Source organism: Xiphias gladius, chromosome 21 (assembly GCF_016859285.1).
Source record: "Xiphias gladius isolate SHS-SW01 ecotype Sanya breed wild chromosome 21, ASM1685928v1, whole genome shotgun sequence".
Classification (NCBI taxonomy): domain Eukaryota; kingdom Metazoa; phylum Chordata; class Actinopteri; order Istiophoriformes; family Xiphiidae; genus Xiphias; species Xiphias gladius.
The window spans coordinates 20,755,434-20,774,620 of NC_053420.1; the positions used below are offsets into that span (position 1 = coordinate 20,755,434).

General features: G+C 39.2%; 1 protein-coding gene across 3 annotated transcripts in view; it reads right to left on the reverse strand.

The window, feature by feature from the left end:
- Positions 1-11,068: 11,068 nt before the first annotated feature.
- Positions 11,069-19,187, reverse strand: part of cpne5b (copine Vb) — a 119,082-nt gene continuing 110,963 nt past the window's right edge. For all 3 annotated transcript variants that reach the window (XM_040116533.1, XM_040116534.1, XM_040116536.1), the window contains 3 exons: positions 14,588-14,645; positions 13,803-13,876; positions 11,069-13,053 (listed from right to left, as the gene is read on the reverse strand). In XM_040116533.1, coding sequence (XP_039972467.1) covers positions 12,862-13,053; positions 13,803-13,876; positions 14,588-14,645 — 324 coding nt within the window. In that variant the 3' untranslated portion in view covers positions 11,069-12,861. The remainder of the gene's footprint in view (positions 13,054-13,802; positions 13,877-14,587; positions 14,646-19,187) is intronic.

Consider the following 19,187-nt stretch of genomic DNA (forward strand, 5'->3'; position numbering starts at 1 on the left):
AAAATATTTGAAAACACTGGTTTTATATTTGTGTGTGATTGGTCGATTGATAGTGGTGGGCAGCTCACTGAGGGTGACTCAGAAGGTTAATGACCAGGTCTGAAACCAGAGGAAGTTGATGACACAGAGGAGGTACAGGATGAAAACCGTGACACCAGTAATAATGACATCAATACCTGTAACCCAGAGACAATGTTTGCATTGAGTCTGAAATAATTAATAAATAAATACACACACACACACACATACACACACACACACACACACACATAGATATCTTGTCTTTGCGCACTCCATGGAGTATAATGTTAAAATGGGAGTGCCTTTGCTGTGGTAAGGACATGGGAGCTTACTGTGCGTCTCTTCCACCATAAAATGAGGCTAGTGTTGTTTTGCAGTGGATGCTGGGAGCGCTGCCGCCACAAGCATCACTTTGTTTGCTGGATACGTGACTGTAGGACCGAAGGGAGTCATTTCTGCCGCTTTTGCATGAGCACAGAGAGGAAAGGGAGAAGCCAGAGAAGAGAGACTCAGTTCTTTTCAGCTTAGGTGGGATCCTGTCCTCTGGCTCTGTGTAATGAAATACCTGATCAATAGCTGTAGGTGCTGTTGCTTTTCATTAGTTTTTCAGAGATGATTTTTCCCCCTCCCATGCTGGGAATACAGTCCCAGTATGCCACGCCACATTATTCCACCTTATTTCCCCTTTGTGCTTGTGATTTTTTATGCTTTCACAAAGCATACGGCCCTGGTTTTATATGTTCCTCTTGATCCCTCTTGTTTTCTAAATTTCCAATTCATTCCCTTTTTGAGATAATATCATGTATGTATGTTTCTCTGTGCCAACACCACTTCCTTTTGTGTGCCATTAAGTTCTTCTTCATCTGCCCTTATCTACCGTACAAGTGCATCAATCATGGGGTGAAGCCTCCTGAGCCCGCTCAGGCAGACTTGCTGTGACATAAATCAAACGCACCTTTTGCAGTGAGGCGGGCCATTCAAGCTGTCACTGTACAGCTCAGTTATGCCATATGCTGCTGCATTGTGCTTTTGATAACTAACTCTGCCGTACCTGCGGAGTGTTTGACCCCGCGCCGAACCAGAGGCCGAGGTTTCCCTTTCTCCCAAAAGGATTTCACCCCCTCTGAGATACCCGGGATCAGTGCTTCTCGCCAACAAGGTAAGTGGTTGCTGTAGTTTTGCTCTCTTCTTTTGCTGCTGCTCTCTGCGCATGTGCAGCTTTTGCATTGCTGTAGTTTTGTGTGGTATTGTGTGACCTTATTTTTGTGGCACATTTATTGACGCCTGAATATGATGCTGTTAATTAATCCAATCAATAATTTTTTATTGGCACACTACAACCTCAGGTGTCTGCTAGAGGTTAATATTGCATATTGCTTTAGGGAAGTGAACTATTGTCTTGCATGCTGCCCATTTACATAATTATTTCCTTGTGATATTTGCTATATGGGAAACTCAACATGACATGGCCTCTGTCAGATTTTGGACGTTTTCTCCACACACTTTATATTCAGCTTTACCACTAACGTCATAAACAGATATACTGTAACCTGCTGAGCTCCTTTTCTACAGTTTACATTGCTGGTTATCCCACTATATAACATTTCATAAGAAGGGATTGTCTGCTCCAAGCCCTGCCTTGTTGCTGAGCCTAAAAATTCTTGCCTTTTTGGTTTTGTATGATTCTCTGCTGCATATCTGACACGTCTTAGCCTGCTGCTGCATATTAGCGGGTTTACTGGGTTTAGATTTATCCGTCTCATTTCATTAGATGCTATGTTCCATGCAACTGTTGGAGGTGCTATGCTGGGAATGGCAACATCAACTGAGCTCAACACCAACTAGCTGGTGTTGAGCTCTGTATCTAATGTTGTTTATATCTGTCACCACCCAATCTCTGCTCTGTTGTGGTGAACTTTATATTTTCTTGTAGGCAGTGATACTATTGCCTGATTATACTGTTGGTACCTGAGATGGATGTCTTGCTGCTGTTTTTTTTTTTTTTTTTTTTCTGTGTTGAAACCAATACTGGTCCCACTTTGGGGGATTTTTTTCTGACAATGGTCATATCCTGACGTATTTCCTGCATAACACTGTTCACTTCCTATTTATAAATGAGCGTAAAATACGGTATATATTTTAACACCTTAACAAGGCGTACCATTTTGTTTTGCATTCAAGGCTGGACAATGACAGACAGCGAGGTTACATCTACACAATAACATACCCTTGATGGTAGAGATCGTGGCTCATCTTTTGTTTGCATATTTTGGTTTGTTGATTCTATGGAGGAAACGGATGTGGACTTTCAAGTTCATTCATTAATTCTCAAGGATTAGACTCTTACCTCTGTGTGTTGCTTGTTTGCCACTGCTCTTACTAATTATCCCCTTTTTATCACATTTCTTACTTCCTCTCCGGTTTATAAACACTGCAGTATAGACCTCTAGGTAATTGGACGGAAAGATGGAAATGGTGAAATTGGCCTATTGATCAGTTAGAGCGCCTTAAGGCTTATTCTGGAGTTGTTTATGACTAAGCTTCTGTGTAAGAACGAAACTTTTTTTTTGGCTTCATTTGTCCAGCTGAATATCTACAGACACTCTGACCTCGCTGTGTCACCTCACATGTATTATGTCGTTTATGATATCCAGTTCCACATGGAACAGTTCCACAGTAGCTGCCCTTTTTGTGTGGGTGGGAGTGCCCTTTTCAAATGGCAAATCAAAACAGTTTTTCTTTGTTGGCTGTATCTGTCATCTTGCTGGAAAAGAAGAAAATTCTTAAATGATACCAATTTATACAAAATCATTTTACTTTATATTCAAAAGGTGGTAGGAAATCTTTCTCATCATATGATCAGCTTTGCTTAACAAACCACACAAGAGGAATAATTAAAATAATTGTGTCAAAATTATTAAAAATAAACTTTCTTTTCCGAGCTGTATCTTCTGCCACCATGAGTAGATGAAGACACATTTAGACAAAGGTCACCAAGCAGAAACAAGCTGATTTGTAGCTCTGGAAGGTTGGAAAACATAAACAAACGTTTTTGCTTTGTTTTGGGGTTCATTATCAAGTGTGATATCCAAAAACTTTCATAAAATTCAACCCCAGTACCAACTTGCGTGTGGGTCTACCTGAGGTCCTCGCCATTTATTTCATGCTCGACATTCCTTCAAAGCTTGCACATCCTTACCAGGTGTTTAAATCACCTAAGCTTGGACTTGAAATTGGACCCCAAAAAAGGATACAGCAGATAAAGTAAAAACTTGTCTGGGGGCCAACGGGTCTCTGAGAACATCTAGAGCGCCAAACCGGCAATGCAGAGTTGTAAAGACAAGCACAAGATAGACAGACTGAGACACTAGAGAGAAGTCTTCGTAACAAGAATGACATATAATAAAGGTCCCAGGGCAGATTTGAATTTATACTGAGTTTAAAAATACCGCCCTGGGACAGACTGGGGCAGCAAAGATGTCGCTTTTAGCAAAACACTTTCAGTGCTCTCTGTGTTTAATAAAAGCTTAAGTGTGGAAAAGGATTATCATGGGGATTTGTAACTTTATGTGAACATTCTTAATAAAAATATTGCTTTAATCAGTTTTGGCTTTAGTCTTATTATTGTGTACAACTGTTAAAACTTATGTACCTGTTGTTGTATGAATCACTGAGTTGAAAGTAAAACTAATAACCTTATAAAGATAGTTCTAGGGATTTGAATATCTCTAGGAATACACGTATTCAACATTAGAAGGCATATCATCTGGTCTCGGTGTGTTGGTGTGTCTCAGTGTGTTATGGCCAGTATTGACTCTCAGTTACAAAACTGTGAGAGCATCATTGCAGGGATGCCAGGCCATATCTTACCTACCATAATGACCATTTATTCCTTTTCTTATACTAATCATTAATTTTTACATGTTCTTCAGAGACTGTCCTTGTGTAGAAAAAAAAAAAAAGAGACCCCATAGGTTGTCTGTGCAAGCAGCTTATTACAACCCGTAGTTTCCTTTATTGTTTGGCGACCTCTAGTGGCTGTAGTAACTATGATGGGAGCAAAGGAGGAAGTCAGGTGTTGTAGTATAGAGTGACAAAGTCCACATTAGCAGGAGGAGGTTGGGGTGGATGGATGTGTTGACAAAGCACAGGACTTCAACACGGGGGGGACACTGTTTGTTTCCAGTTTCAAACTGAGAGTCAACACTGTTTCTTTTAGCCATGACTCTTCCATCACCTTAATGGAGTGTTTGTTATTGTAACAATGACGACGAAGGTCCTCTAACCTTAAAGAGCTCCTTATTTACGCCAAATCAAAATCTTTCCCTAAACCTACCCAAGTCATTTTTGTGCCTAATCCTAACCAAACCACAACCGTTCCATAAGCTTAACTGCGTGTGTTTTATTATGTAACCATGATGAATAAGGTCCGGCGTGCCTGCAGGCGTAGGCGGGCTATCTCAGGAGACGTTCCTATGGGTCATATCAAAGCCGGGTAGGGACCGGCGACGTATTTGGGCATTCAGGTTGGAGGACTGGTTGGTTCTGCAGCAGTGCTGCCACTGTGAACTACACCACCTCTGGTCACAACATAAGCATAACATATGAAAATGTAGTGTTGTAAACTTGATTGCATGTGCTCGTTAGGGCACATGCAAGTTTTTGGACATTAGCATTAGTTGATACAGGAATGTTATCTTTTATTTTTTTATCTTATTTTTTTTAGTGGAATTAGAATCTTTAGAGCCTGACAGAAACCATTCAAAATACAGTTATTGGACAGGTTATCAATAAGAAAGCTGGCTTCAGTGCTTTTGGGGTATTTACCCAAAAAAAGGAGTCAGCTGGTTGATCATTGTAGTAGTGATTAGTTCACAAGGAAAAGTTTTATTTACTCATTGGCATTTGTTGTTTGACATTTAAGTGGGTTAACGTTCATACTGATGTGAGGTTTTGGCTGCTGAGAGTGTGTGTTTAGGGCTCAGTTAAGGTGCTCAGGCCTTAATTCAGATGCACATCCATGATATTAGGCACTCATCTGATGACTCCAGTGACTGCCAAGTCATATAACTGCTTTTTTGGCAGTTGTCAGATAAGTGTTAACATCCCAGCTGCGTCTGCCATCATCATCTCATTTGTGGGAGACTGAGACAGCCCCCGAGTATGGCCACAGAACTGACGGAGAAAGGTTAAAGGCCGACCTGCTGCCCAGTGCCAAGGCACAAATGTTGTTTGATGCCCGCCATGCATTAGGCAACACAGTATGGGCAAAGAGTGCGTGTGGGTGAACTAAAATAGATGCATCAAACTATTAGAGGTGTTAATTTCTGTGAAACACTTGAGTTGTCTGAGTAGAGGCTGTGGGGGAAAAATCTTTTTTAGAGGAATTTGACTTGAAGAGGTGCCTTGACACAAATTTGGGATGTTACATTATCAGTTAATGTTGTAAATTCTTAATCCTCTCGGCTTTTTCACCTTACATAGACTCACTTTTTGAGTTTTTCTGTTTGTCAGACTGCATTTGTCCCAACAAGTGGAAAAAAACGGAGAATGCAGTACTAGGGATGTCCTGATCAAGTTTTTTTCTGGCCTTGATCTCGATCCATGTCCTTTGATATCGGCCCGTTCAGAGTCTGATCTGATACTTATATTAATCTAAATGTTGATTCAATATGTATCACACTCCATAACAGCTGTAGAATAAATTTGTCACATCCCATTTTTCACAAGCTACTTGATCCAAATACTGAAGGTCCTGGTTCAAAACTATTAACTTTATAAGCTTAAATTATTGAGCTGACAAATGAAGTTTAAGTGGGAAGATGCAAATCCTGAAACTGATGCTCTGCAATCCACCAAAGATGTACCACTTTTTTGCAGTTGTGGGAACTACAAAACATGCGATGTTCAGTAGCAACACAAGATTGTGTGATGTTGTAACAAAAAGTGGGGGTGGTTATGTCCCTAGAGAGCATAGATGTGTAAAGCACCTTAAAGTAATTTGGGAAATAAACTTATTTGCCTTTTTGTCGAGAGTTAGAGACTAGCAGCCCATTAGCTTAGCTTAGCATTAAAACTGGAAGCTGGGGGGAAACCTTAAGCCTGGCTCTGCCCAAAAGTAACAAAATCCACCTGCCGGCACCTCAAAAGCTCCCGTTCTCGCGTAATTCTCGGCAAGAAAGCGAATAAGCGCATTCCCAAAAATTTCAAACTCTTCCTTTAAGTGCCAAGTCTGTGACAACTGTCTGTCCCTAGTGTGGTTCTATTTTAAAACCATAAAAGTACAGGTTGATTGAGAAATATACATACAGAATTTATTGTGCAAGCAAGCGCGTGGATTTTTTTGACAGGCAGGAGCAAAGCAGCAAAGGGCACTTACAGAGTAAGAAGATATCTGAGGAGAGTTTCCCTTTTTATCTAACAGTTATTTGGATACCCTTTTCAGGCTCATTAGTTTCAGTCAGTCCGAATTATTCTCTCACCCTGTGAACAGTATGGTAAGGTAAGTTGTCAGGTACAAAAAAAGCGCATCAAAAAACTCTGGAAATTACTCTTTTCTCCCACTACTCCTTGACCCAGAAACTAAATATAGTCCAGAAATCTCTGGAGTGTGTTGAAGTATATCTCTTTCAGAAAGTAGATTCGGCTTGAAATGACGCCAGCAAAGCCCAGTTAAGGGCCATACTTTTCAGAAATTAGATGGTTAGAAGGTGAATAAGAATCATTTTTTAGATTGATGAGCTGAGTGTATGGTATACCTTGTTTTTTATAATAGGGCATAATAAGGCATATACTACCTGCCATGTTGGGAGTAGCAGTACTCTGCTGCAGAGAAGGGTTACTGTCAATTGAAGTGCATGTTTTTTTTGTTTTTTACATTCAGTTTTGGATTTGATTCAGTTTTGACAGCTGACTCCACTGCCACCCCCACCACAGACTGCAGAGTCAAGATCGAACATAATGCAAACTGGTTAAATTAAGAAGGAAAAACTTGTGTAAGCTGGAAAAGAAACTGAAGACATTTCTAAGTTTCCTTGCTATCTTGCTGGGGAGGAACTTAGGGGAAACTTTGGAAATCCACCAGTCTTGTTTAATTTATACTTAAACTACAGTATCTTACAGCCTGCAAAGACATGTGGTAGTCAGGGGAAGAGTAATGGTAAATAATGCAATCAAGCGTTATAAGATATTTGTATTTTCAGAAGGGTCCCTTTGTTTTCTTAACTTACCACTTTTTGAAAACTTCATTTTTTTTTTTAGGTTTGAAGGTGCTATATGTAAGTATTTGCTATGGCTACATAGCCGATGTTAGAATTAAAAGCTGTTTACTTACCAGTCTAGAGGAAAATGTTGCAAGTTCAGCATCAACCTTCATTCAACTTTCTCTTTACTTACTCCATCTTCAACACATTGTCTAATAGGTGTTATATTATTCACTTATGAAAATGCATACTGAGGACATCGAAGGATGGACGGCTTCACTGGGCCATGGCAGAGATTTATGCCGTGGAATTGAAGGGATCAAACACTGTTCTGTATGGAAGCATCCACATTGATTATGTTACTCTACTTTTTGTTTTGGTTTATCCTTTTATTTGTCACTTGCCTGAAAATGTTCTTGTGTGTGACAGCTTTTATCCTTAATAGTAAAAATATACTATTAAGGATGCCAGTCATTCAGGGTTGCATGGTCAATTGCAACAGCGGGACATCTACTAGTTGGGTTTGTTTCACTAAAGTAAAGTGGTACTTAAGGTACAGTATGAACAACTGCATAACATAACTGTGTGTGATATTCTGATAGAGAAGGCAAAATCAGGAACATAGTTATTATCAAAGGCAAATGATACTGAATCTCGTACTCAGTAGCTTGTTAAAAGTATGTGTATTAAAAACATGTAGTGTCCTTGGGAAGTAAGAAGAGGGATGTTTTGATTCTTAGTGGACATTAGGAAGAAACGCGAAGGAGTTAGAAACGACCTAGATATCGGTTCGCTGATTTTTATCGGCCGCTTTGGCCAATCAAAGATATACTGGTATCGGCGTATATGTTGTCCGATATGATGATATATATATACGTACAGAACGCAATGCAGAAAAAGACACTTGGAGTATAAATAAATGGTGACATTGCATAGTTTTGTCCAGCAAAGCGCGCTACGACTCCATTGTATACTCTCAGCACTGTCTGGTACCAATACTGGAATTTGTCTACTACCTAAAATTGGTATTGGCATCGGCCCGAAAAATCTGGTATCAGTCAGGCTATAGAGAGAATTATCCACATAAATAGATTTTTACATTTCCCTTTGTGAACTTAAAGATGATCCAAAATCCAAAATGCATTTTGTAAAATCCTGGTCTGGGCCCTCAGTGGTATAATACTAAAAAATGTAGATTTCAACCAACTTTACCAAACAGCAAGTTGGTATGAGTTACCTTTTGCCTGTTTCCTTTTTTTGTTTAGATACATTTGAAATGTTTCAAGGAGAGAAATGTGACTTAATTTGGGCCCTGAAACAGGCTTATGAAACCTCCATATCCATTTTTATATAAATTGCATGAACATCATCATAGAGTAGAAGTAAAATAAACTTCTGAATGACACTGACTTTAGCTCTTCTGATGTCAGAGCTCTCTCCCATGTGGTTTTGTGGAAATTCAACTACATTGATGATGGAAATATATCGTGAAACAAGCCTGCTACATTGTTTCAGACAGGACGATATATTCTGACGTGAAACACTGCAGACTCTCGTGTATCCTACGTTTTTTTTTGTTTTTGTGTTTTTTTTTTAAATTTTGTGGGAATGTGATATGAAAGTGAATATGTATGAGGAGTTTCCCTCAGGCAGTTGACACTCAGCCCCTCTCAGCTAATCAGCAACCAGCAGCCTGACTGTTTTTTAAATTAACCTCATTATTGCTGCTTTTGATTCACAAATTAAAACACTGAAATCAAAGTATAACGCTCCAAGAACTTTTATAAAAGTAGTCATTGTTTAATTAACTGTCATTTAAGGCAATCCAATACAAAGCATTTCACAACCCACCATATGACAATAATCATGTAAACCTGTTTAAAGGAAAGTAGGGAGTCATGCAAATCAGAAAACTCAAGAGATATAAACAACAAAGAGAAACTGTTGGATTAGACAAAAAATAAAAATAAAATTGCGTTAACTGTAACATGCTAGTTAGCTACAGTTTTTTAAACACCGGTGAGACAAGAAATGTTTGGAGAACCAGGCACGAGGGAGAAGAAATAGCAAACAGTGCACAGAGCTTACTGCCATGTTTGGCACTGACATGCATGTAATCTGGTTGGGCTGGTTCCTATTTTACAGATGGCGGCACTGTGTGTAAAACGCTCTCATTGTACTCCAAGAAAACATGCAGTTGATCCATCACGCTTATATAAACCAGGGCTTTAAGAGGAGATGAAGTCACTTTAATGACATGGCTTATTCATAAACACTCCAAAAATAAATACATAAATAAATAAATATCTTCAATACAGTAATATTCCCAAAAATATATCAAACATATACAAGAAGCACTCCTCTTGAGGATAAAGTCCTGATGGGATCTATATGCAAACCAGCTGTTAGCATTACACTTTACATTCTAACAGAAATCCACTCTTAATCTTTTCACCGCTAACTGTTTCTCTCTCCTACGCTACACAAAGATCTACAAGCAAATTGCTGTTTGCAATTTTGACCACCATTAATTAATTTTCTATTTTCCACCTAAGAGCCATACTAATCCACCTGAACTGCTTTTCAACACAGGACTCAACGAGATGGAGTGACTGCCTTTCACGTCATTAAGGCCTTTAGTTTGCTACATTAGACATCTGAATAGAACCTTTTCAGGTCAGATTAATTCGGCTTCTGCCTTACTTTGACAGTTTAAAAGGAAAGGACACCAATTACAGTCCATTATCATCACTGTAGTACTGTTTTTGCATTTGTTAACTCTCTACACCAGTGAGGGGAACATGAAGGTTAAGGTAGCAAACAAAACCAAGTGAAACGGGAATAATTAAGAGAAAAAACATGGCAGTGGCGAAAGAGCATCAAAGATGGAATAAGCGGAAGTAAGACTTAGAAAAGGTTTATGTCAAAACGTTGATTTGAGTTAAATTCTAACATCAACATGCTAACATGCTCACAATGACGATGCCAACGTGCTGATGTTTAGCAGGTAATGTTCACGGTCTGACTTTAGTGTGTTAGCCTGCGCTATCATGCTAATTAGCACTAAAAGTAAAGCTGAGTCTGATGGGAGTGTCATTTTGTTTTGAAAGTATTTGGTCATAAATGCAATTCATCCTCTGGGAACCATGAATTTCTGAATCAAATTGAGCAAGAATCTGTCCAATAGTTGTTAAGATATTTCTGCGTTAGACTAAACTGAAAGTGGAAAATGAAGGATCTGCATCAGATGAAAATCTGTTTTATGCAGTATGTGTATGGCTGCGTTCAGTTTTCTTCATCTACTGCATGATTTTCATAAATTTAGGGTGTCCTGTCCCTTAAGGTCAAACCGTAAAGTAGAAAGGCTATTGATGTAGCTAATGTACTTTGTCAATTTAAACAATGAGAAACAAAGCAAACAGGAAAGAAACAGTGTAACGATATCTGAGTGATAAATTCTATTTTGTACTTCAATCAAAACCTCTCCTTGTGGCTGTTATAATCCTGCTTACTGTATGTACCCTGAGGGCTTACTTATCAAGAGGATGAGATACATTTACATGGATCATATCCTCTTAAAATTTTGCTGTTGCATCGTTGTGCACGGATGCATCTCGAATTACAAGCTTTTTTACTGATGCGGTAAAATTGGATTTGTACGTGGAAGCCAGTTTGTTTTTGTTTCTTCACACTGAACTGACATCACAGATGGTAGGAGGCCACAGAAAGCCACACAAAGTTTAGCGCAAAAGGATCCCTCTCTACCTTGTGGTATAGACAGATTGTTAATGTGTTTACACATGAAAGAATTACCTACGTCCTTAATGTAATCAACATAAATCCTGAAGCTCTGTCTCTCACCAGAGACCTGTAATACACTGCGGCAAGGACAGTGCTCTATTAAATGAATACTCCAGGGAGGAGTGCTGGCTGTGATGGTAGTGACTTACAGTGTGAAGTTTAAAACAGCGGAGCTTATGTAGCTGCTAATGTGTGGCTGCTGGGGGCTTACAGATTTCCAGTGACATGGGAGTCTCTGGGTTGCAAAGGTGGTGTGTTTGCGATAGTATCAGGGCCGGATTAACCCACTATTGGGCCATTGGGGCAAAGATGAGGTGTGGGCCCTTTCGATCTCTTGGCCACCTCCAGTTCCCCCAAACCATTTACCAGCGTCCCTACCTTGGAATGCCAACCTGCCCCAATGTTTGCTGTGTGTCAGTTAGATTGTGGTATTTTGATTTAACAGAAATTTATAATATCTACTGAAATAAGAGAGGTATTAAAACTATATTTGACATAATGTCCCACTACAGACAGGTCAGGTCATCAACATTAGGTAATAATCATCACGTTAAGGCCCTTATTATTTCTGCGTATCTTGCGCTGTAGTGGCGTATATTACCAAACAATGACAATTAATCAAATTACCTGAAAGTAATTGCCCATAGTGAACATAGGGGACTTCTCTGCTTTCACTGGTTGATAATCATACATGTTTGGTTATATTCCATGCCCTTTTTTTCCCTCTCCCTCTCTACATTTTCTGTCTTTTACTTAGGTGCTAATATATTTTGTAATTACAGTCCATTTACAAAATCAATAATATAAAAAAGTTAGAAGGTTAAAAGGTTAAAAGTGGTTACGATTAATTAGTTAATGCTCTTCTTGTGCAACATCCTCTGTGAAGGGAACGTATCTACGCTAAGATATTTGACTTGCATGGTACTTTGTTCAGAAACAATTAATAGCAACGCTCAAAAGGATCGAATATGATAAACCTGGTAGCGTCATCATTATTCTCTGTGTAGAGACAGGTTGTGCTTTTTATATGCAATCACTCAAAAATAATTGGTGACCACTTCAAAAAATGGATAAAGTTTATGGTATTCAAAACAGATCCATCAAATATCCATGCCACTCTGAATAACATTCGAGAATAAATATACTGGATATGGGGAATTAAATTCTCATACAACATGCTCTTATAAACATTTACTTAATAAAGAAGATAGGAGGTGATACCTCATGGTATGAAAAGCCTGATTAATGTTCAACGTGCTAAACTGTAAACTACACTCCTGTAGTTTTGCCTCCATCATAACTGATGCATTAGCAGATACGAAGATAATCCCCAAATATAAAAACTAATTCCAGAAGGGAAAAGGTGCCTGAAAAATATCACTGTATTAGGCCACACAAATGACTGACGAGCAAGGCTTAGGTCAAAGTTCACAAGTCCTGATACACTTAGAGAAATCACCACAGACGGGCACAAGTTTTAACCACAACATGACCTTTTTGAACCAACCTGCTGTCAAATTAGACATGAAACAGTCACTGCCTCAGGGTCGATTAAAAGGCTTTCACCAAGGAGTCCCTTAAAGGCTGCAGTGTCTCTTCAAGAGAAACCAGCCAAATTAATATATAACAGAAAAACAAAAACAATTTAAAAAAAAAAAACAAAATGCTGCTCCAATAGTCACTGGGAGGATACGGCACAAAATTCAACACCCATTTCCTGGTGCGTCATCTCCTGTTTGCACCAAAAAACAGGAGGTAGAGAGTTCCCACTGGGCTCTGAGTGGCTGCTGCATGCTTTCAGTCCTCGGTGAGAAGCCAACAAGAGGGGTGGGGGGATTCAGATCTGTGTGTGGTGGTGTGTGTGTCCAGGCGGTGTGTAGGGTGGCGGTGCCGGGTTGGGTTTGATCCCCCGGCTTTTCATATAGGAGATGAACTGGTCGGGGATCTCTGCTAGCACGTCTTTGGCGAGCCGTGCCATGCTTAACACGTGGTTGCCTGTCCGGTCCATGTAATCTCTGAAGGGAACAAACTGAGGAAAAAAGAGAGTAAACTGTGACACAAATACACTTTTGATAACATGGTTTCTCATGTCTAACATAATGCCATCTAGGGTTTTTGGACTACTGTTGGGATTCATTGAAAGCTCACAATACTTTTTAACCATGTACACAAATAGGTTTTAGGAGCAGTGGGGTATACTCAAAGAAGAAATCCAGAGGGCTCATGTTTAAGCCCCAGTGTTAGTCAACATTTGCTGGATCCTGCCAGCCTTAGGATGCTAATCTGTCACTAATCCTGTGCTCTGGCTTCCCTTGGGAGTGAGAGGAAATAAATAAGCCCAAGTGGAAAGAGAAGTTGTATTATTTGTTTATAGCACATCGAGATGTCCCCCAGGAAATATTTTAACAGCCACCCAAATCCCGACACACCTCATCTTGTGGTCAAGTTAGTCAATAGATGATGGCCAAAACATTTGCCATTTGCCCACCTCCATTAGAAAACACTGTGCAGCATAGTAGGAAAGGGGCATCCTAATGTACCAGCACAACTGAGATAACAGTATGAATGTAAAATGCATAACATGAAACAGTAAATATTATATAACCCCGAGCTTGATGAACATTTCTTGTCAGTTTTTGGACATGGTTGCAGTCCCGATGTCTTAGTTATTCCTTTAAATTCTGTGATCTTTGACCATGCACTTGTTTCCATGTTGTTGGTCTTGATATCCGCCGTGAATACAGTCAAAGTTTCTTTCATGCTGTAAAGGGAAGTCACCTGAACAATGTCTCTTTCAGCCAGTTTCCCTCGGGATGAGATCCTGATGTCATCACCATCCAGCTCCACCATAGCTGGAAGACACGAGTCCACACACACACACACACACACACACACACACACACACACACACACACACACACACACACACACACACACACACACACACACACACACACACAGTATGAAAACCAAGCAAGGTGAGCCGCCTTTAGCACAGAGACAAGGTTGATATACTACTGATGTAGAGGTAGTTATTATACATCCTATTAATGCCATACCTTTAAGCTTTAGCATCAGTAAAAGAGAAAGCATGTTGAGCTGTGCAACTGTAATCTGTCTTTATTGCATGTCTAATCAACTAATAAGTCCTTTATTTTAGTCTCTATGCAATTTAGAATCATCAGTACTAAACACTGCAAACCCAGCAATTAACCTCAGCCATTTCTTCTACAATTATGCCTGTATCCACCTACGCATTCCCTTCTCTACTGACTCAGTAATTTTCTCCTGGGAATTTCTCTGAATTGGTGCCACAGAGGTTAGTTCTTGCCATAACACTAATAAAGTGTGAGTACGAATTAATGCGTCAATTATTGGCTCTTGTTAATCTGTTTTTCTGACTTTAATAATGTAGATGTTATAAAACATCTGACTATAACACATCTGAAGCTTTAGAAGATAATTTTTTTAATATTACATTTTATTTGTGCCTGCAGCATAAAATTACCAGAATATTTGATTATCTTGACCATGCAGTGTTTTAAACATTAAAGTCTATGTACCGTCAAACTCAGCCTGACCCACTCCAACTATGATGATGGACATGGGAAGCTTGGCACCCTGAACACAAATCAAAATAGAAGAAGTGAAAAAACAAGTTATTTTTTTTTCACACAAGTACACATTTCGACATTTCAACACAGGGAGAGGAGCTTGTCCACATCGCCACTGACCTGTAACTCTCATTATTGTATATCAGACATTATGGCTGTTACATGTAGGTTACAACCACATTAATGTTCACCTTTTAACTAGCTGAACGAACTTTTCTCTCCAGAGAGAGAGAACAGGGCAACTTAGAGACAGGCAATCAGAGGCAAAGAGTACAGTTCATTGGGATGCAAATGTGAAAATTCAACAGAAACTTGTTTTGTTTCTGCTTTCCTTATCCAAGGTGTTTTATGTCCCTGAATCCCAATTTCTGTAATATGAATGCTCCCCTGCTCTTATCTTGGGATGGCACTGAACTCTGCTTATCATGCTGGGGACTGGAGATTAAACTCACTGACAACACCCCTGAGATACTGGGCCAACGGGGCAGTACTATCAGCGCTAAAGCTCTTTTGATAGCTAAAAAAATAATCTTACCGTAAGCTGATTACTCATATAAACAAATTTCACACAAAGATATGATCAAATTTATCCCCTGAATTGCCGGCCTGGATTAACAAAATGTTAACCTGTAAAAGAACCATGGGTTGACATAAAGTCTAAGGAACCGCTTAAGGCTAAAAAGAAACATTTGCCCACAGGGAGGGGAAAAAAAGGTGTTGAATCTGTTGGCACCTTGACACCTTGCTAAGGTCTTACAAGGCAGGGGATGGATGATGGCATTTGTGAGCCAGGAGAGGAGGGAGAGGGAGGAGGTGCCAGCTTCAGTCAGTATAGCGACCGTCCTCAGTCACCTGCCCAGCCACTCCCGACCACACCTCAAGTCAGATAACACTGCTGTTAGTCTCTCTAATGTGTCTAAACAAAGGCACCATCTAGATGGAAAATCAGTTAATAGAAACAGCAGAAGATACCAGCATTAATGAACCGTGTAGGGCTGGGAAATATTTTTGATGTTGTTGTATATTGTCTTTTGATGGAATTGCATTGTGAGGATATGGTCTTAATGTGTTATCCAAATTAATGACTCCATGTACTATAATTTACCAAGACAAGGAGTCTACAGCCATGCTAGCAGCTCTGTGAGGCTATACTGAGGCACAGTAGTGATTTGAGCTAAATGCTAATAACAGCATGCTAAAATGCTCACGGTGGCAATGCTGACATACTGATGTTTAGCAGATGTAATGTTTGCTATCTTACTTTAATGTGTTACATGCTATCATTTGCTAATTAGCACTAAACAAAAAGTAGAGCTGATGCCAATGGGAGTGTCATTAGCTTTGCAGGTATTTTTTCTTAAACCAAAGTGATGGACAAATTTAATTTTTTGACCTGATAATAACAATAAATGAAAAGATAATTGATCACCCAATTCATTAGATTTCACCCTGAGGAGGACATAAATATCTGTAGTGGATTTCATGGTAATCCATCAACTATTTGCTGAGACATTTCACATTAAAGTGACACGAGAGGAAAAGTTAGGTGATCACAAAAGACTTTAGGATATGACATCATGGAACCATTAATGTCTGAGCAAAATGTTGTGCCATTCCATCCACTAGATGTTATTTCACAGGATAAGGGAAACCTTTGACCTGTTGGTGGCTCTAACGAAAAAGTCAGGGGCTCACCGACGTCATTAGAATTCATCCTCTGGGACACTTGAATGTCTCTACAAAACTTCATGGAAATTCATCCAGTAGTTGTAGTATTTCAGTCTGTACCAAAGTGGTGGAGCGACCCGCATTGCCATCCCTAGAGCCATGCCGATGGCGCGGCTAAAATGCCTATGTGATAGAAAATAGCCGATCACAACATTTATTTATTTATGTACGTTGTTGTTGTGGCAGGTTTTTCCATTTAAGCAGTTAAAAAGAAACAATGCAACCAAATCAGATAGATTAGTTAATTTCTGTAGATCCCGATTTATCAGAAAATTTATGATTTATATGAACAAAATCAAAAGTTTTGATAGTTTGAGTGGTACCACTAAAGTGACTTTCTTTCAGTAAAGCTTGCCCGACAGTGACTGCATTGTGCTCTGGCAGGCCATGTTAGTGCCTGTTGATATTTCCAGATAGATGGCAACATAAATATTCAATGCAAAAGCTCCTATAATGTGTAATGAGTTTCCTGCAGTCACATAGTTTCACAAAGCTATTATAACAAGTGCAGTTTTATCTCTGGAACGAGACAAATGTACTGTAGTAAATCGGGCGACCTCTTATCGCCACGGGGATGAAAGCAGTTTTTTCTCGACACCACCTCAGTAGCAGAACATCAGCGCGATTATCACTCTTCAACACAATTCTTGTCAGTGCCTGTCCTCCCACGCACATGCACACATAAACACAAACTTGCACACACTTTTACATGTGTGTGCGCATATCCAGAGACATACGCACACAGAACTTCAAAATGCCACCAAAAATAACCGGGCAATCCACCATGCCCCACTTCTGCCATCCTCCTGTCACTCTGACTGGCAGCTGAGATCTGGTCTAATGAGTGACTGTGGTGGCCCCTGTGTGGACCACACAGGGGCCACCTGAGTCATTAGACCATCTCTCATTGGCTGTGTCAGAGCTTAGCTCAGAGAAAGGTTTAAAGCAGCAGATTGAGGACAGTCAAAAAGCAGCTATTACAAAATGAAGATATTAACTGTTAACTATCATGAGGGGTGCAAATTTAATTGATATAATAAAACGTCTCTGTCATGCACAGTCCTCTGTCCCTCATATATTCACATATTGAATTGTGTTGAAAAGGACACAAAGGATTTAATGCAAAAAGGCTGTTAATGTGTAAGAATACTTGTTAATGTTGTCACATACTTTACTATCCATGATGACACATAGTAATGATCTAGATTTTTTTTTTTTTTTTTTTTTAGCCGATCTTCCCCATCAGTTTCTTTAGGTACACTGCTTCAATTATTTTACTTTAATAACTTTAACTTTGAAACAATTCAACCATATTCCTGTTACAATAAGCATTCAGAGAGCATATGTCTCTGCCAAGACAGCACAGTTCTTCAAATTTGTTATTGATATAACAGAAAATGTAAGTTTTTTTTTCTTTTTAAATGTACAACTAAAACATCTGTCAAATTAATGAAATGTCATGGAATAGCTTCAAAAATCACATCGTTCCCTCTCACATAGTGTAATGCTCCACCCAAATTGGCAAAAACTAAATCTTGATGGTGGTTATAACCCCGGTTAAAGGGTAATTGCCAATAAAGGTACTGTATTTGATCACACATGTCCAGAGGGCCCTAAATTAGTTAATTAGGAACTTTTTCAAGCTGGCAAATGTCTGTGAAAACAGACACTAATGTAAAATCATTGATTTTGGAGGTCAGATGAATGCTCACTTCTATGACTGCTTTTTTTCTGACTCAGAATTGTTTGAAACATTTTAATTGTGACTTCTTTCCGTCTGCTTGATCAAGTGTCATTAAAAAAAAGCCAATATGAAGAAACTGACTGTTCACTAAATCCCTCCCTCAAACAGCAATTGTCCAATCACAGCTTGGCAGCTGTTGCTAGGTGCAGCAGGCCTGTTAGGCTCTGGATTTCCTCTTATACAGAAGTGTTGTACCTGTAGCTGTAGTAAGAGTGTACTAGGCATTTAAAAAGATTTTAGATGGTGTCCTCTTTTTTTTTTTTTTTTTTTTCTGCCCTCCCAAAACAAAAATCAAAAACACAGGAGCAAAAGTTTAAGGAATGGATTAAACAGTGTAATCAGCTGCTTTTATCTATCCTGCAGTTGGTAACATGCCTTGCTAACTAGCTTAGCTAACATTACCTTCACGACTAATGGAGCATTTCTTCTACATTAGCGGAAGTGTTTCCTGAGTTTCCTGGCCTTTTGTGGGGATTGTTTTTGCCAATTGCTGCCAAAGTATAAGAGGAAATTAATTTATACATATTGAAATTTGATATGTAGATTTTTAGATATGTATACATGAGTATTTAAATGTCGAATTACTATATGAAAATGAGAGAGAGCATTAAGACTGCTTAAGGCAGTTAATTTGAGGTTTATGGTCAAGTAAAAAGGAAAAAAAAAAAGTTCATGACTGGCTTATTCACAGTGTAGTATTTTCCCGCTGTGAGGAAGCTGGTCCCGGATGCTGTCAGAGTTTAGTCTAAGGTTAGCAGCTCCGTCCTGCTAACTATTGGATTTGGAGTTAACACTCCAGCAACCCCAGCCAGCATTAACCGACATAGTGTTACATTTGCTAATCACATCACTTCCATCCTAAATGCTTTTCTCTTTCAATGTAGATATACTATATATAAAAATGTGTAAGCAAAGCTAAGCAGCCAAACAATGTTATTTTACAACAGAATTACACTCTGATTTTATGTTGTTCCTCATCATACTTTTAATACTTGGACTAGCCCGCTCTACAGTGCAACACAAGAACATTGCTGTTTCTTTATTCACGTCTTTTATATAGATATATAGACAAACTGA